This window comes from Ostrinia nubilalis, chromosome 7 (genome assembly GCF_963855985.1).
Source record: "Ostrinia nubilalis chromosome 7, ilOstNubi1.1, whole genome shotgun sequence".
In the NCBI taxonomy this organism is placed as follows: domain Eukaryota; kingdom Metazoa; phylum Arthropoda; class Insecta; order Lepidoptera; family Crambidae; genus Ostrinia; species Ostrinia nubilalis.
In genome coordinates, this window is record NC_087094.1 from 11,425,097 (window position 1) to 11,445,668 (window position 20,572).

The 20,572-nt window shown below is 38.5% G+C and overlaps 1 protein-coding gene across 1 annotated transcript in view; it reads left to right on the top strand.

Annotated features, from left to right (window-relative positions):
* Nucleotides 1-20,186, top strand: part of LOC135073320 (myosin-11-like) — a 48,630-nt gene extending 28,444 nt beyond the window's left edge. The window contains exon 17 of the mRNA XM_063967453.1: nucleotides 19,373-20,186. Coding sequence (XP_063823523.1) covers nucleotides 19,373-19,432 — 60 coding nt within the window. The 3' untranslated portion in view covers nucleotides 19,433-20,186. The remainder of the gene's footprint in view (nucleotides 1-19,372) is intronic.
* The last annotated feature ends 386 nt before the right edge of the window (nucleotides 20,187-20,572 follow it).

The following is a 20,572-nucleotide window of genomic DNA, read 5'->3' on the forward strand; positions in this document are numbered from 1 at the left end:
GCCAGAGGTGAAAGTCCTGCAGACCCTCTCGGATTCCACTTCGGCAAGCCGAAGACGAGGGTCTTGACCGACTCTCGGGAGCACTCGGATTAACAACTGGCCCCGTGGTGTCGCTACTCACCAACAGCTCGCCACAAAGCTGCCCTGCGGGGCTTATTATTATTATTATTACTGTAATAACTTATTTGGTATAAAAGTAGATCTTTTATTTTGTCACTTTTCAATTACATTACATAATAATGTTACTTAACAATCACAAGTAGTACCCAAAACCACATTACATAATACTCAAGCTTCGATTTAATCAACATTGAACAATTTGAAAACCACTTTTAAGACAGTTTAATTTAAAGCATTAATTTATAACAAACTTTTTCGGGAAACAAGAAAGTAACTTAGAAAACGTGGGTAACAATTTTTGCCTGTCTTATCTTCTTGGCTTGCCCTACAAAAAAGGAAGAGGCCTCACACAAGTTCTTAAAACATTAAACTAAAAAATACACACAAATCTACTGTCTCTAGCTAGTATGAAGACCTGGCACTGACATTCTACACTCTTCCCTGTTCCTTGGAGGACTGGTGCCCATGAGTGAGGAACGTGTGACTAAAGGTCCTATCTCACCACGGTGGCGCTACTGGTCGCGCTACCGTGGTGTTTTGAGCTACCAAATATACCAAATAGCTACATTTTCACTTGCCGGTAACCATATTCCTTTAGTTGCACAACCAAAGTAATACCAGCCTCATCGGCGCTGTGGTAAGGCAGCAAGAGCCTTAGTAAAATATAGTTTTTTACATAGGCTATGAATATTTTTAACCTTCTGTGCGACATTTCCACTATGTAGATTAGGGCTGTCCAAACCATGGCCCTTGACCATGGTTTTGATTATTGCGGCCCGGCACCTCAAATACTTGGACGAAATAATCATCGAATATATTTAAACGGCGTTTTGCAGATTTAAAATTGAGAGTGATATAGCAGTCTTCACTCATCCATTAACGATCGCAGTTGAGAGTGTGAAGATTGATTATCAACTGAAACTGTGTGATCTACAATCAGTCCCCTTTTACAAGGGCAGAACTGAAATAGGACTTGATTTTTTTGAGCTCCTCGCTGAACGTTTACCGAAACTGACGAATTTCGGGCAAAAAATGGGCTCGATGGTGGGCAATACCTACCTTTGTGAGAGTGCATATTCAACAATGAAACTTATTAAATCGAAATACAGGTCTTCATTGACATATACTTTACTTAAACATGCACTGCGCCTAGCTACTACTAATATTGAGGTTGATGTTGACAGAATTGTAAAAGACAAATGAATGAAAAAGTGCTTAATAAATAACGATACATATTTTATTACCAATATTTTCTTTTTATAACTATTTTGCGGCCCACCAATGTATTTAGTCATTTTTATTGGCCCTGGGTCCCATCTAGTTTGGACACCCCTGATGTAGATGATGAAATGTAGATGCGCTCCAATCCTCTTTGCCTATTTGAGACAGGATGGTCGCATGACGCTGAGGAATCAAAAAAGATATCCCATTACTAACTCGGCGAGTAGTGATGGTAGAAGGAAAGAAATATTTTATTTAGCAATTTACATAGTATAGTACAAAATACAAATTGCAGTTACAATTTTTAAGCCAGTAGAATTAGATTCTAAATCGGAAATAATTCCTACAGAAGATTTTATTGTTTTAATGGCTTCATTTGTTGCCCATTAATACTATCCTAGGTTTTCGACTTCGGCGGAGTTGTGCTTAAGTGGTGGGGCCCCCTGAAAGGGCTATTTTTGTGGTTTTACCGTTATACCGCGTAATGGACTTACTGTATCGAAAACTGATCTACATGACGGTTGAAGGACATTTAATCCTGCATTGAATAAGACTAAATTCATATGTTTTGGAAAAACCGTTCTCGTGCTTATCTTCGACAAAGTAGAAATCATCATCATCATCATCAACAGCCCTTTACAGTCCACTGCTGGACTATGAGCCTCCTCCACTATAGTGGAGGGTTTTGCCATAATCTCCACGCTTGGCAGGCGGGTTGGAGATCGCAGTTTAAAAGATTGATGTTTTTCAGAGAGCGCTGCTGCCCATTCTCTGTTTGATGTGTAGTCCCTAAGTCGCCTCTTACGACACCCGCGGGAAGAGTAGGGGTTGATGACAAATGTATTCTACTCTGCCGTCACCACACGGCTTAAAGTAGAAAATATACGTATAATTAATGCCCCTCTCTACGTCCAATGGCTCGTCACCCGCGGGCTTCCAAACCTTGAAAAGGGCCGCCTTAACCAGCGTATCCCAGTCAAACCTCACGAGTTGGATTTGTCTATCCTTGTTCGTCTCAGCTGATCCTTAACTACGGTTAGGTACTGCACCTCTTCCTTGCACTCTCCTGAACGACTCTGTGTTATCTACTATGGCTGCCCCTCTTTCTTGCACCCTACTGAACGACTGCGTTGCCTAGCCGTATGCCTGGTCCAAGGTTTTACGCCACAAAATCAACTTCGTACCTACGCGTGAAAATAGTTTGAATAATATTTCCCGTGCTTGCAACATTCTTCTTTACTGCTTCACCCCTATTAATTAGTCATAGCGTGATCGTATATATTCTTTAGCCTTCCTCAATTTACGAGTTATCCTACACAAAAATGATTATTTAAATCAAACCAGTAGTTCCTGAGATTAGCGCGTTCAAACAAACTTTTCAGCGTTTTAATATGAACCTGTTGTTGTTGATTTTTGAAGTCGAGCCTTGGACCAGGAAAAAGACTAGGCAACGCAGTCGGGCAGGAGGGTGGGTCATATTTTAATTAAAAATACAAAGGAAGATTGTCTAAAACCGTCAGAGTAATCTCGTAGCCAGCAGTCAATTTGGGCTACTACTGCAGGTGCTTATCAAGGCTTTACTGAATGTGAAAAAACCCAGTGTTATTGTGATTACGTACAAAACAGATTATAGCGGGATGGTGACAATCGGCTTAGCAGTCAAAGCGCTGAATTCCTCCGTTCCGGCCCTTTGTTGCTCCGCCAGCCATTTATAATGGTGTCGAGGGCATTCACGCGGCGCTTTCTTATTTGTTGCGATGCTCTATTTTTATACAGGTGGATTCGATCCCCATCAATACTGTTACTTTCACATTTTTTACTGGACCACTTGTTGGACTGTAGTGAGTATTGTGTTCGGTGAAGTAATCTTCTTTCTGGTTGGGTGCCTTGTTTTGGAAAGCGAGACTAATACATATCTGGTAACCAGAAATATCTGACTTAAAATTATCACCGTGAAGTTCCAATGAACACTCATAAATAATTATAGCTTGTTTTGAAATTATATCTACAATATTTCAACCACATAAGTAGGCTCTTGTCCAGTCCTCCGTTGACGCTACGGCATATAGGCAGCTCAATAGACAGATAAGGAAGTCCTTGCGACATGATATTCGCAACTTTAATACTAACAGTATTAAAGAGGCGATAGAGCGGAACCAAGGCTCCAAAGTGTTCGCAAGAGACAACTCTATTGGGCAAAGCCAGCTAACGACGGCGGACGGTAGTGTAACGTCAACAAAAGCCGAGGTTCTGGGTGAGATCGAGAGGTTTTATGGACAGCTATATACCTCGGTCACCAAACCCGTTGATAGCTCAACCTTAGATCCAAGAGCTAAGCTAACTCGACACTATACCGAAGATATCCCGGACATCAGCCTATACGAGATTAGGATGGCTCTCAAACAGCTAAAGAACAACAAGGCACCGGGTGATGACGGAATAACATCGGAGCTTCTGAATGCGGGTGGAACACCGATACTGAAAGTCCTTCAGAGACTCTTTAACTCCGTCCTACTCCAGGGAACTACGCCAGAGGCATGGAACAGAAGCGTGGTGGTGCTCTTCTTCAAGAAAGGTGATAAGACCTTGCTGAAGAATTACAGACCCATCTCGCTTCTGAGTCATGTCTACAAACTGTTTTCGAGAGTCATCACGAACCGTCTCGCGCGAAGGTTCGATGACTTCCAGCCTCCCGAACAAGCCGGATTCCGAAAAGGTTATAGTACCATAGACCACATCCATACGCTGCGGCAGGTTATACAGAAGACTGAGGAGTATAACTTGCCACTATGCTTGGCGTTCGTGGACTATGAGAAGGCTTTCGATTCGATTGAGACTTGGGCAGTGTTACAATCTCTCCAGCGGTGCCGTATTGACTATCGGTATATCGAGGTGCTGAAGTGCTTGTACAAAAACGCCACCATGTCGGTCCGAGTACAGGAGCAGAGCACGAGGGCGATTCCACTGCAGCGAGGCGTTAGGCAGGGAGATGTTATATCTCCGAAACTGTTCACCGCTGCATTGGAAGACGCTTTCAAACTCCTGGAATGGAAAGGATTCGGCATAAACATTAATGGCGAGTACATCACTCACCTTCGGTTTGCCGACGATATTGTGGTCATGGCAGAATCGTTGGAAGATCTTGGCACAATGCTCGAAGACCTTAATCGAGTTTCCCAACAGGTAGGCCTGAGGATGAACATGGACAAAACGAAGCTTATGTCGAATGTCCATGTTACGCCCTACCCAGTTTCAGTTGGGAGCTCAATTCTCGAGATTGTCGACAAGTATGTCTACCTCGGACAAACGATCCAGCTAGGTAGGTCCAATTTCGAGAAGGAGGTCAATCGTCGAATCCAACTCGGCTGGGCAGCGTTCGGGAAACTACGCAACATCTTTTCGTCCAAATTACCTCAATGCCTGAAGACTAGAGTGTATAACCAATGTGTGTTACCAGTGATAACTTATGGCTCGGAAACGTGGCCTCTCACTATAGGCCTTATACAGAAGCTCAAAGTTGCACAGCGTGCTATGGAGAGGGCTATGCTTGGTGTTTCTTTGCGAGATCGAATCAGAAATGAGGAGATCCGTAAACGAACCAAAGTCGCTGACATAGCCCGACGGATTAGCAAACTGAAGTGGCAATGGGCAGGGCACATAGTACGCAGAACTGACGGCCGATGGGGCAGAAAGGTTCTGGAATGGAGGCCACGTACCGGAAAACGCAGCGTGGGACGTCCACCTACAAGGTGGACCGACGACATCGTAAAGGTAGCAGGGAAGCGCTGGACGCAGGCCGCTACCAATCGATCAACATGGAAAGCATTGGGGGAGGCCTATGTTCAGCAGTGGACGTCCTATGGCTGAAATGATGATGATGATGATGAAGTAGGATCTTGAAGAAGAGTGACCTAAGCTCTTTGCAGTATTTTAAAATGTGTGATAAAAATAATCCAAATCGCCGTGCAATGCATGCTTGATTGTCAGATTCTCAATGAGTTATATTTTATGGAACTTTGCATGATCACAACGACAAGTTAACTTTATTTCCCTCGCCTTGACGATGCACCGCTACATACCTGAACAAAGTTGTATAATTATCCGTTTAATAGGCTGTATAATTACCACCAATATAAGTCCACCCTGTAGATACAAGTTTTTTAAGCTTGCGCAGTGAACGAAGGATCTCTGCCTTTTTATAGTATTAAATTAATTGATTGGAAAAAAGCTATTAAGTACATGGATGAACGGTGATCCTCGCGACAACAATAAAATGTGCCGTCATTCCTGCAGCCTTTCAGAGAAATGTGTCGACAACAAAGACCAAGCCCAAGGTCCTTTGGTTTTGCCTCCACGTCTGGCGGACAGAGCAAATCAATCGGCCAAAATAGTCAAACTGTATCAAAATGTTGCCTCTATAATTTCAAACCAGTTTCTTTATTTAGATTTTGACTCACATTTACAATGTTGTTAATTTGAGGTAATCCTGTGTTTATGAGTCGGGGTCGGGGATAAACAGGCCACATTCCTTATTCGTTGGTGATAACGGTATGGCGGAACGGAAGATAAAAACAATCTTGTATTGATCTTGTTAATTGAAACGCAGATTAATACGTCGTTTTCATTAACTTGTCGCATTGAGTAAGTAATGTTAATTGTCTCGACTGACGCCCACTTGACCATCAAATTAGCAAATTAATATCTTTACAAGATAGGCGGTACCTGCGGATTCCTGCAAACCGGGCCTGTACAAAAAGCGCATATCTCACGGTCTTCAGATAAATACGGCTCGTATCCCGATTTTTTCTTCGACATAAATATTGTTTTTTCATAGATGTAACGGCTTCGAGCCGACACTCCGAAGCTCGGTTCTGGGAAGTAGAGTTGTCCCGGCGCCGGCCTCTGAGTTCTCCGCTAATAAATAAAAGGCTGCCCGGGAAATATTATGTTACGTCTCGGGGTTTTTTGGAAGTGCGTGAGGCGGTGGCGGTGGTCGCTGCTGCCATTTCAGCCTGGCGCCCGGCTGTAATCTCCCAGCTTTCCCCTAATTTCGGGGAAAAATTTAAAGGCATTAAGTGGGTAAAAATGATATTAAGATGTTGATTATGTTTTAGGTGGTACATAAATCCAAAAAAGTAGTGTGGTTGTGACTTGTTCGTCCAAGGGATGTGATGAATGAGAAATAAACTTCTTATAATGGATTTAAGTAAAGACCCAAGTGTGGTACAGCCTGGCTGGCTTCTGTGAAAGCTAAGTCGATCGACAGCTTGTCGTAGTCCGTTTTAACTCTAATGAAAGCTTGTTTTCAGTTGGCTAGAAGCGTGCTACGAAAAAACCTTTACGTAATGTGGCAATTAAAGAAGTATACTAATAAAAAATCCTTATTATAGAATGAAAATGATTTGCAAACAAAAAACACTACGAAAGCGGCCTTAACTGTTGGAAAGTCTGTTATTTTATTCATTAATTAAATTAAACTACAGATAGGTAGGTTTATCGGCTCCCCTCTATCTGGTAGAATCTCGTTACGCAGAAACTCATTTGGCATAACTCACTTGGCATTATCTTCTTTTACCGAATATTTATAAGGCATAAACATTGTTAAAAATAAAATCATCGTTTGGTAGAATGTTTATATACCCGAATTTTCAATGGAATACTTTTAAGATAGCAGAATTTTATTTGGCATAATTTCGATTAGCATAATGTTTTTTTAGCACCATGATTATTTGGCATCATTATTTAATGGTATTCCAATGGTGGAATACGGCTAACATTTAGAGTGCCTACCCAACTTTTGGGTTTGCGTGTTTTTTTTTGTGAATAGAGTCCAGCCTAAGACGTCCTATTCTCAGTGTAAGATCGGCATGATTTAGTCTTCAAATGTACCAACAAAGGTCATTTTAAAAAACTTGTTGGACAACAAAGCTATAGGTTAGGTTAGGTTAGATTTGCGACCTTACACACGCTAAGTCTAGAATCGCATATTTAAATAGTTGATTTCCAATAAAAACTACCCAAAAAACGCAACTTAACCTCAAAATTTCATTTTCAGGTTTTTTCAGAAACTAAGTTTCTGATCTCCCCCATTCACAGGGGGAGTTCCCCTACCCCCCTCTCTCCCTCCACATCATCCCTACAACCCTTAATAATGCGATAGGGGAATAAACATTTTACCTTTAATAGTACCTACGCCAAAAGACTATTCTGACTAAGAACTTTCTGCGATGTGATGGTTCTGCTTTTTAATTATTCGGGATACTAAAATTATGCCTAAATATGATTCTGCCTTACAAAATTATTAGTTTTGAATTTATACCAAATGAGTGTATGCGTAACGAATTTCTGCGTAAAGAAGATTATGCCATCCGTTGTTATGCATAGTAAAATTATGATTAAAAAAGTTCTGCGAAAAAAGGTAGAACCAGGTTTATCAAGTTAGTTAAGTTTATTCGAGTATTATCAAGACTATTTTTGATACAGGTATCCTGTACGAGCGATATAAGTAAGTACCTACCTATCCCTCGTACAGGAAAATCGAAAATGTAGATATTAATGAGAATTTACGTAACATATTTTAATTCTTATTTTAAAAATATGGTTTATATTAAAATAATAGGGAATAGGGAGACGAGAAACAGTATTAACTCAAACTAAAATATTCATTGTATTAACACTGAGTTTTATCTTTGGGACAAACAGGAAAACATTTCAATGGGCTTCTAATTAAGCAATGCCCACAAATTGATTAAAACTACAGTAATTGACACTAAAGATGGAATAAACAATAATAATATTATGTATTAATTGTCTACATACCCTCAGTGTATTACTTCATAGACCTGATTAGATATTTACCTAATGACTGGCATTACTTTTTCCTTACTATGATTAGGTCAATTTTCGCCTGTAACAATGTCTTAACATAGTAATATTATTAAACTATGCAGTTTATTTGGTATTCTTTTGGTATATTTATGAGCAGTTTCTTTATGAATGTTCACCAATATTTGTATTATTCTTTGGAAGGGCATCATTTCTGAAGTGACAATAACTGGCCATATGTATTTAACATGAATGAACTAACTGAAAACATAAATAAATAATTAATAATTCAAATAAATAAGAATCAAAATGGTCACTAACATGTTATTCGACTTTGGCACCGAATTGAAATAGATCAGGGTTACATAGAGTAATGTTTTGTTATAACTTCTAATCAATAAAATATTAACCTAAGCATTTAGTGCTTTTTTACAAAATAGGTTTCGGTTGCGTATAAGTAAGTCTATAAAATATTGACTCAAAACTGATACCTACATAAAATGCTTTTATTTTATTTAATGTTGCTTAATGTAACACTTCATGCATATTTCAAGCAATTTTCATACACGTTAGCTCGCATATTTCAAGATTTTTATTTTGTTTAAATCCGGTCTATGCCAGTGTTTTATATGCATAACTCCTACTTGTGCTTGCTGTTTTGATGAAAATCGCAGATCAATTTATCAAATTTGCAAGAGAATAGGAAGAAATATAATTATACCTAAAGTATCGTACCTTACATGATTGCATAGATAAAGAACAGATTCTATAACTACAAATAAATTATAACTACAATAATAAAGGTTAAATATCTTTATGGTAGGCTACCCATGTCAGTATCTGCTTGTTCTAATTAATTGTTAATTAGTTACCTATATTTGTCCTCATATTAGTTTCTACGTAATATACATACGGTCTTTATAATTTAATGTCTTAGACCAAAACTAGAACTCTATTAAACGAATAGTTACAAAGCTCATTAACAGTATCGTAACCAATTTACGGATTTTACGGTCAATTAACTTTGTTTACATATATTAATAGTTACTGAATGGAAACATTTTTTCTCATTCATTTCTCTCGAGAAAAGTTTAATTAATCACCAGTCATGTGACTTATATACTCAGGCATTAGAAACTTTTAGGTAAACTACTTTGTATCTCCATATGACTAACAAAACTATGACTATTGTTGCTAAACTTTACATGTTACTTCAAATGGTAGGTTTTGATAATCTAGTTGGTAAAAGATCAGCCATATTACCATGCGGTTTTTTAGATAAATGAGTGTACCGAATTGCGGCTACATGAATAATGTGTATTATAACGCGGGCTGCATGTAGGACTACATTCCTCTGGGCGGACTACGCAGTGATGGATAATTTCATTTCATTTAAACACCACCGTGCAGCAAGCGAATGCATGCTTTACGGCGGAATGATCAACAGTTATTGGACAATTGTCGTACTCACCGGATGTCTCTAGGTAGCCCACATGATTGATTAAAAAGCCGCAAGCTATTCATCTCACTATAAATAAAGTTGTTAATGGAAGGCGGCTCGCTAGTAATTGGACCTTTAAATTCCTTTAATAAACGCACACAAGGACTCGGCCTCTCACACACCCCGTCTCTTCCAAAGCACCTACGGCCTTTGTTTGAGCTCCGATATCTCACACATTCCTTCTTAATCCCTCACTAATTAGATATTTTTGACATCATCTTAAGCATATGTATATCGCCGTTTAAGTACCTATTTATTTTTACTGAACATCACTACTTACAAAACTATAATATGTTCGTTTATTTATCTTTTTATTGTCATTCATACTCGTACGAGTAGTAGGCAAAAGTAAAACAGAGCATTAGGCACAAGCGGAAAATCTATATTTAGTTCAGTCACTTAGTTAATATTACAATTAATATTGATGAAAGATTGATTAACCAAATCGACAAAAGCAGGTTTTCTTGGTTTGGCACACTTCTTTTTAATTTATCTGATAAATCATCAGCTCATTAGATAAACATTAACAAATGAGCCTACCATCCAATCCATCCATGTGTAAAGGACGTTTAACAAACTCACAAAGTTTAATGTAGAGACAAATAATATTCGTACAAACATAGAGAAAGCTTTGTTTTCCAAAAATCGTGCGAGTATCCGAATCCGATGAGGTGATTCCACCACTAGTGACGTACCTACATACAATAACAGCGAATTCCAGGGCCAGCCAGACTGGATGTTGTTGTCCTAACGCTCCCCGGCGCAGGCGCAGCTAACCCTTCCACTCGCGCGCGTGTGCGTGCCCGTGCGGACACACGCCGCTGCACACAACGCAGCTTCTCGGAAGATGTTCCATTCATAATTTTAACAACCACTCATTATGCTTTGCCAGAGAGCGAGATGGGAAGTGGAGCCCGAAGGGACTTGTGAAAAAATGCCTTTAGACCTCACGTTTGCGGCCTCTTTATAGTCAATTAAATGTTATCTACTTTATAACTTTATCGTATACTTATGTTCAGATATACGTTAACTCGGTATGTTCAGCGAAAGACTCTAAATTCATGAGCATTTTTGTGGAATGAGATAATTCGACGATATGAACGCATGTAGATTTGCTTCTCGGAGCGGTGTTATTACACGGCCGCCGGTTATCGTGTCATTAGGTATAAGGCTCGTCGTGTGCGGTTTATTCATTAATGTTGGCCTTTATAACTCCACGTACACAAAGAAGTGGAGAACGTTTCTATGGCTGCTCAATCAATGTGCCCCTATTGATGATACCTGATATAATGACTCATTCGGATAGAGCTTTCATGTTCGAGTTCCTCCAGAAACTGCTTTCATTGACAGCTTTCATGAAACGATTTGCCTATTCTTTCATAATGGCCAAAAGACAATATTCGACAATCCATCCATTTGTGTAGAAGACCATCTACTCGCATACGCTCGTCATTATGTTGGTTCTGCGTTTCATGTGATGCGCATTATTAGAAATGAACATTCATTCCTTAAGATACTAAAGATTACATTCCGATTGCTATGGATGTTCTAGCTTGAGCGGAGATGAATATTCAGGACGTTTGCTGCATCAAGTTCATAGAGCGCCTGAGAAACTGCCCATTAAAATTATGACAGGCCATCTACATTCCTGAACAACAAAGCCGACCTACGATTAAAATAACACCTTCTTCGTAGAACGTGTATCCATTTTACTTCACAAGGGTCCGTAACGTTTCCGCTGGGGTCTGATGATACCTTTTTTCCGAGCACCAATGAAAAAACTTGGCGTCCCATTAACAATAAGATCAAAACTAGCCGCGCGCCACAATGGCCGGCGAGCGCCAGCCTCCGACCGCTCTCCGGACACTTCCAGGAATCGCGCCCTTTAAAAAAGATCAACTCATGTTGGGCGTGTGATACTCGCGAAGTCGCATTCCTGGCGGCCCCCGCCCCCGCCCTGGGCGCCGCGAGAGGCGCCCTAGCCGCCCCACAACCTAGGCAAAGCGCATCAAGCTTTTCTATAGGTAGAGTTGGGCCGGAATTATTCCGGAACATGTAATTTTCAGATAAAGTGTTTTATCATTTATGTAACTTATCGCTAGACAAGGCCAATGAGTTAATCCTACAAATATTATAAACACAAATTTGCGGCTGTAATAGCTGAATGGATGTTAGTTTTTCACTCATCTAAACAAAAACCCATGGAGTCCCTTTTTGATGAAACTTACAAAGTCGCAGGCGTTTAATAGTTGTAAATATTTATAAGTAACTTCTATAAAATAGAATTCGATCCCATATTTATGTCGATAAATAAAAGTGTTCCCAAAAAGTGCAATAAAGGCTACCTCCAGCCCCATTACACATCGCGGTTAGTGCCATTGTTGTCCCAAATCTGAAAAAATGACAACAATTATACAATAGTAATAACACGATTTGGAGGATCCATTAGAGAATACCACCGGGACCGCTCCCACGCTCGATTGTCCTTCATGGGCTTTGCGTAATTCAATAGTTTATATAGAAATTGAGCGTGAAAAGAAGAAACTGCACTCACTTTCATTCTTTACCATATACTTATCAGTTAGGTACATCTTAAAGTAATTATTGTAAACAATTGCGATGGTCATCAATAAACGAGTTCGCCGTAATCCATTTCAACGCGGCCATAATGATCGTCTATCTCGACACTTTGTGGTGAGGTTTATTTTTCCAACGATATCCTTTCATTTCTCAACAACAAAACGTTCTCCATCGCAAGACCCCCTGCAGTGAAAACATTTATTGTAATAAATTACCAGCATCGTTGTTCCAATGTTTAAGGTAATAGATTAAAAGTGGGTACATATATAAAGTTTGCCTCCTGAAGCGTTAAATTGGGTGTTGCAAATCTTGCCAATCTTGAATTTGGTTTTAATAAAGGTGCGATGTGAGTAAACTTCATCAGATACATAATTTTGAAATTGACGTCTGCTCTGGAATCCTGCGTGCAGGTCGGTGGATGTGCTCACAAAATTCCACCTGACTATGCAAACACTTGTCGGGCCCTTGAAATGTATAACACAAATAACGTATAATATGCCGCGGCACTCGCCGGGAGAATGTCGTTGACGTTTTATTTTGTTACGTGTTTATATGCGTGTGCGCAAGCAAGAAGAACCCATCTCGCGTTGCTTTGTTTCCATTCGCCGCTGTAATAATGCTAATTGTTTATCATTTGTTTGGGCTTGCATTGGTTATTTTTTAACGGCAGTTCCTCGGGCCAATGATGTATTCATACGCTCCAAAATGGTTAAACGACCGGAATTATGAATGAGCTAAAAGGTAGTAAAGTATTTTCTAGAAATCGTTTTTATTAGTCTTTATTATTCTCTTTGGTTTTACCTAGGTTATTGTACAAACATATACCTAGATATATTTATTACAACACCCTTGACTCAATGAAGTACGAGTGCTAGCACAAGTCACTTATGGCGTGTAAGTAGGTACTATGCTAAAGATGGCTTATCATGAAATACTGACTTGCCGAACGATACATCCATGGGAAGTGCAACAACCATGGGAACTGGTTGCTGACACACATCCATATTTATCCGTATACGAGCTATCACAAAATCGGCATGTGTACTTACTCGTATATTGACTCTATCTCCCATAGGATTTATAAGCAAATCCCTGTTTAAAGAATCAAAAACTTTCTTTATAATATAAAAGAAGACAACTCGCATGAATTGTGATTACTTACATGTTTGTCTTTGTTTTCAGACTTTAGTCTTCAATCGTCACTGTAACATTGTTTACCACCTACGTAACTGTATGTACATAGGTATACGAGTACCTATGTACCTATGTACATACATACATACTACCGATCTTGGCTAGATGATCGGGGCTAATTAATTAAAATACAAGATTTTAATAGTACGCAGATATTTAATTTAAGAACATATTTAAAAATTTCTGCGATACAGCTTTGTCTAAGTTCACCAATAATTATAAAATATTAAATCAACTCGAGCATGTCGTTTCGAGTTACAGGGTAAATTGGACAACATAATCACGTCATATTGTATCCCATTCAGGATCAGGGTACCCCTAATTTCGCATGACGAGGCAATTGTGGCGAATTCAAGCCACGTGACCACTATTTGAGGGCATAAATGTATCACCACCAGTCATTACGTTAAGTTTATTTATGTCCACAATTAAGTCGTCTAACTCGGACCCCATGCGGGTCGCTTGATTAGCTCATGTTGCAAAATCATACGAGCATATTAAAGTTGAAATAATTGGGTTATGAATAGAGTTTATTGAGTCTATGACGATAACAGTCGGGATGGCGGCGAGACAGATCATATCCGGCGGCCGATACGCTGATAAACCCAATACCGAACGTGGGCTAACAGACGTTACATTAGTTTCTTATCACTGACTAAATCGGCCATGAGAAAAAACTCCCAAACTTTCACGCTTCAATGTTATTTTTGTTTACATTGTCATTTGGTAAATACGCTTCTAAATGAATGGACGTTTCGAAGAAGCGCCACCGAGTCGGATCTTTCCGTCTCAATTGCCGATACAGAGTACTGTCAGCTCGAAGTGCCTCCCAGGATGTGACTGACGATTGTTAGAGAATAGGTAATGGGCAATGCACAATGGAGCAGAGTATCTGGCGCCAGCGCGTCGCAGCCACACAATATAACGGTCACGGTGAGTCGCCGGACAAATTGACGGGCCCACCGTACCTGCCATTGTACTGCAGGTACGCGCTAGAGTTTATTCCACCAAAGTAATAGAGAACAGGAAGCGATATTATCTCTTGCAATTGACAATAATCCAAAAATAACACTTAACTCCACGTAAAAGCGATTGAAAGAGTTTTGTTCCAACTAGGTATTTTTTATTGTCCTTTTTGCCCACTGGCTGTAAAGTTTTTGTTGAAACTACTATACTACTTCGAAAAACCTTCTTTGCGCTTGTAAAAGAAAAGATTTTACACAAAGATAGGCCGTGACAAAATACCTACCGGATAAATATGATGCACCAAGTATGTGCTTATGGCAGTATCGGTAATTTGAATGGAGTCATGTTCAAATGTTTCCAAGTGCAAAGTTTACGAGTGCACGCATTATCAACTTCCGTTCTAAGAAATGCGTTATTTTGTTTCGCATCATAAAAAGGGGATTCTCCGAAATCCTACACAAATTAATGAATGAACGTAAAGTTCCGTCCTTTTGCATAAGACAATGTATCGATGTGCATGTGTCCGGGCGGGAGTCGTGGGCTGCGGCCGCACATGTTCACATGTGTCCTTAGTCCTTACGCTCATTCACTTGTGCTATTAATGGGTCCATTCAGCATTGTCTTGCACATGCACCGGAAGCGGCCCCGCGCCCCGCCCGCGACGACAAATTAGCAGAATAGCGGTGCGGTAACATTCGTCGTGTTAGCGCCTCTTGTGTCGGCTCCCGGCTGATTCACACAAGCAAGACAGTGCACAATCTACTAACATGTTCTCATGCATTTATGTGCGCTCACAGTTAATTAAATCCCCGTTTTTTCGAGGTTCCCTTGCGATCCCAAGTCAATTTCTTCTGTGTTGGTGTACGCGCAACAGAAACAACGGTGCTTTAAAATCAAGCACTTGTTGTAACATTTAATCCTAAAATGTTATTATTGTCCTTCAGACATACACACACAATACTTTCTTGTTAACTTAATAAAAGTATATTTTTTGAATAGAGGTTTACTTTACATCTTAACCTTTTATTTACCTTATTTTCTTCTTTCATGAAAGTTATTTTTACTTTTTTATGATTATTTTGAAGCTAAATTTAAAATATTTTCCATTGTTACTTAAATTACGACTGTCACATACGCTGCTACAGTTGATTATTTACTAGTAATTATAAAAAGTAAAATTTAAAGGAGTAAAATACCCGTCTAATTTAAATGACTACATTATGCTGCTACGAATTTCGTAGCAAAACTTTGGCGTAGCAAGGGCGACTACGAATAAATTGTGTTCCGCGTTTTGGCTCCAAAAATCGTTACAAACACCGTAGAAACAGATTATTATCCATATTGTATGCACTATGCCTGTGGTAAAGTATTGCCATGTGAAAATTTTAATTATGATTCACGTAACTAAGTATTAATAGTTTAAGAATTATTATTTTTTATAACATTTAATTAAGTTCGTTCTAGCGTGTGATAAGTTGAAGAGGAAATGTATATACCTCCTACCTTACTAATTAATGTAAATTATTGAATAGAAAATACTAGTCCTACTTAACTCAAAAAACTGAATGAAGTTGAAATCCATGAGTTACGTTGGATTGGATTACTTATCATAATAAAAGCTTTATATCGCGTAAAGGATGTTGGTACCCAGAATAGCTCCGAAAAAATTGATCGAGGTGATGTGAAATTCCACCCTTTCGTATCTACCTCATAAATTGTAGGCTAACGCCGTCACAGCCACCCATTGCGCGGCTTTCAGGCCGGCGCGGCCGCGACGTCCTGATAATTGACTCGTCGGTCTGGTCCATCTCCGGCCACCCCTTCCATAAATATTTCCCGATCAAATTATTATGCGTCCTAAAAAATGCCACGAGCTCAATTCTCAGAAACCTCTCCCGAGGGCGGTTCTATTGAAAGCCGCGACAAGGACGGCGCGAACGCAGGCCCGAGGGCGCGAGCGGGACGGATGCTGAATGGAATGAGGTTCAGCACTGTCGAACCACGGGGCGAACTGTGAGAATTACACGGAATGGATATATTTATTGATCTTGCTTGTTCCGTTATTATGAGCGACTAGTTTAGTAAATAAATACATGCTCTTTATCTACCACAGTGAGGATGTTTGATCTGATCAAGAAGGATAGCACAGGCGTTAAATGATACATCCGGACACGACAGTTAGGTTGCCTGTTCAGCCTGTTAACAGCTATGAACGTTATGTAAATTCAATTTAAAGTTCCTAAAGAGAAATCGTAAAATGAAGGATTCCGACTTCTGTCATCTAACATAGCATACGGCGGACATAAGTAGGTCAAACCGTGTATCTGAATCACGTTCTCAATGTTTGTATAAATAATTACAGATTTACGTTCACGTTCCTTATATTTTCAACCATAGTTCATATTATGTATATGTATTTTAGTCATAACTCTAAACTAAAACCAATATACCACGCTCGCTACATAACTGTCCATGTCCATAGTAATAATAATGATCACTGCGAATCTTCGAACATTGCCCTTAGTGTCACAAGTAGCTAGAAATATAAAGAGAACAATTCTATTTGTGTAATGGAGTCTTGGGAGTCTAGTGCTAATTACAAGAGAGCGACATTTTTGCGGCATTACGCACCAGTTGTCGCCTGGATTGTTTCCACTGCACTCCTCGGCCGGCGGCCCTCTTCAACGTAGACTTTACCCGCCCAGGAATAAGGACGACAAAATCTTTGTTACCTCCAATAAATATTAACTCATAATCCCAAAGGACGTGCCGGTTTTTGTCCACAGCACTCCTTACGAAACATTTGGTGACACCTTTGTGGAACGTATTTATACAACTCATTAGGAATACACGTATTTCCACAAACATCCACCACAGAGCTGGTTTTAACGTCCTACACAACAATTACTTCAAATATGTGCATATAAGTAGGTACTTCTTTGCCAAAAACAAAAGTCCTACTCAATTTTCGTATTCGTTACACTATAAAATACTTAATAAGTGTGAATATTATGAAAAAGTAAGGGTAAGTCAAAAAATGTCGTATCGTGAGATGATGTACAGACAGATAGAGCTGAGTCGAGTAATAAGCACGCATGATCAATTTGGAGATATTAAGCTAAGGGTCCCGAGGCGCCCGCGCACATCGTTTGCGTCGCTGACTCACACAATTGAAAAAACAAACACATGGTGCTTGCAAATAACTAACATCGCAAATCGTTTTATAAAAATATGAATTAATCATATCTTGGAAAAAATATAAAAAGTATACTCGTATCATATCAGTGTCTCGAGGTAGAAATCTTGTTTTTCCCGAAAATAAAATCCAAACTTAACTTCACTCATATTTGTATCTATTTAACCTAATGTAATAAGTTTCATAGACGAACAAAGATAATGGGTCCACATAAATTAATAGAAAGAAAGTGCCAAAATGACAATGTATTAGAACATCCTCTATATGCCCTTATTGTAGAGCAGCAATTTGTCCCCGACTTCTGAAGGTTATTCAATGATGACCTATTAAATGATTGCAATATCTGACTGGATGTCTCTGACGCTTTACTGTGGTTTCTAATTACATCCGTTTAATAAACATCTTGTTATACATCCCTTTGATAAAATAGAGGTCCTGAGCAAACTCAAATGAAACTGAATAGATATTGGTATAGTAATTAATAACTTACAACAACTTAGGACTATACTTGTTAAAAGACCAAAGCCAAAAGCAGAAGGGGCAATCAATTTGGAAAGGAGGCGTAAAGTGCGGCCGCCGACGAATGAGCATTCCTTAGGTGATGGTAGCTCGACGTATATTGAGTCGGCTTTTTGTTTTAGATGAGATCTTCGAATTTATACGCCTTTATTATTTATTTATTATTTATTTATTTATTTATGTAGAATACCATTTGCTTTAACTAAATAAGACGACAGTTTTAATTGTTATGGCACTACGATGTTATTGAGAATATTAAACAGAAATACTTTAATCACAATGTAATGTAATATAATTAAACAATAATAATAATTGTTGTGAAAGTAGGTAATTAAAAGAATTTAAAGGCGACATTTAATTTTCTTTATTATCTATCAAAATAGTTAAATTATTTTCCTTGTTTATGCTTTGTCCATCTCCATAGTTTTCTAACCGCTAGTTTTTTCTTTCGGTGAAATTTAACCGCTGTTTATGTAGAGACAATGTATCTATTGCGTTAAAAGGACATTGTCAGAAACCGCCTAAAAACCGCCCAAAAACATTAACCCATCATAATTATTTTCTATTTTTTTTAATACATTAAGCACCCTTTCATTCTAATGGACACTTAAGCATTGAAAAATTAAATAAATAAGTCTTTTAACGTTTATTCTATAATACTATTACAACTTCCGGACGTTTTGGTGCGTGGCATGGTCTAAAACCTATCAAGTTCCATAATTTTTGCCGACAAAATCTGTACGAGGCATTACCGTACTTTATTGCTGGGAGTCCATGTATAGTGATGTTCCTGCGGCCATCATAGACAATAAAATATCGATTTTGAAAATAAAATAAATCGATTAAACTGCTTTGAAGACTAGATTTGCGTTAATAGCTAAAAAGATATTGACACTATTACAAGAAGCTATCTAAAGTGTCCAACTGGTCGAAGGTCGTAAATAAAATAAAAATAATTAGGACCATAAACTGATATTCATGGTATCATAACTGTAAAAGTGTCAGAATCTGATGTTGAATCGAATGCCAGTTGAAGTGAGAGAAACATAATATCAACCTAGTATAGTTGCCAGTCTCTCATAATCTATGCCAATGAGGGTTTTCGCGATTGAAAAATCCGCGAGATGGCAATACGTAGACGCGAGGTCCAAATGCTGCATGATTGGTGGATTTTGACATATCTGTCAATGTCATGTCAAAAATAACCAATCATGCAGCATTATAATAATAGACCAAATGAACTTTTATAGATTGTGAAAGAGAAGATAAAGATTTTATTAAAATCTTGCCACGAGGTAGTTTTTCAGTAGAAACCAGGATTGGATAATCGCTACAGGCAAGTATCAGAACATTTTATAAATATTTTTAATCGATTATATCCTTGTGAATCGCTTTAATAAATTGTCATTTTACTTTTTCAATTAAAACTTTTTCAATCCCTAGTCTTGTCAAACTGTCATAATGTCAACAAATTATAAATGTCACGTCAGTTGACTCAATTTCAGTCTTCTGTGCGTTTATTGTATTTTTATTTCAATGAAATAGTGCTAAAGGGTTAGTACTAAAAGTGAAAGCCTTTTTTCAGAATGAAAACCAATGTGGTGCCCTTATTATTCATACTGTTTGAAAGTTACAAGTCAGTGATACAGAGTTGCCGACATTATAACTCCGTAGTGATACCATACCAAAGAAGAAGTTTTCCTAAACACTTGTGTTATTTTTATATGTGATCAAATAAAAAGGATTAATTCTACTGCTCAAATGGAATAACTTATCCCAAGAGACCGAATATAAAAAAAAACCTCTCCATAGAAATTATCACCATCACGAGGATGTGAATTTTTTTGAGAATTTGATATTGGTCCTGTAAGAAAAGTAGTTGTATTTCAGTAGTAGAATCAACCCTTCTTGTTTCATCAGCAAGAGTAACTATAAAAACGCCCTGTAGGTAGGTATTATTAAGCTGAAGAGTTTGTTTAGTGTCAAAGACTGTCACACAGTGTAACTTAAATTGGCATATTATGATAATGAACATAAAAACTTAAATAAATATTTATGTTAATATTTTTTCTATTTATTTATTTTCCCAAAGCTTCACAGTGACAGCTGAAACAGCAATACTGTTGTAAAACTAAACTTGGAACAAACTGTTACAAATATTTTACAAATTAAAATAAAACCGCATGTTGCTTTACTTTCTCGTATAGGTAATAAATGTAATTAATGGCTAGATTATTAATGTTACTTTGTTACCCTCAATAGTGAGGAGATCTTATAAAATGGTAACCCTGATTTTCATTGTCATTCAAGTGCTCTTTCTTCGCATAGGCTTCTGTGATTTGGCCAAGGGCCACACACATTGCGATAACATTATGCGACATTGATTTGACAGCAGCGGAGTGAAGTCTTGCGACTATGCAAAATGATACCCTGTAATCGTAGCGCATATA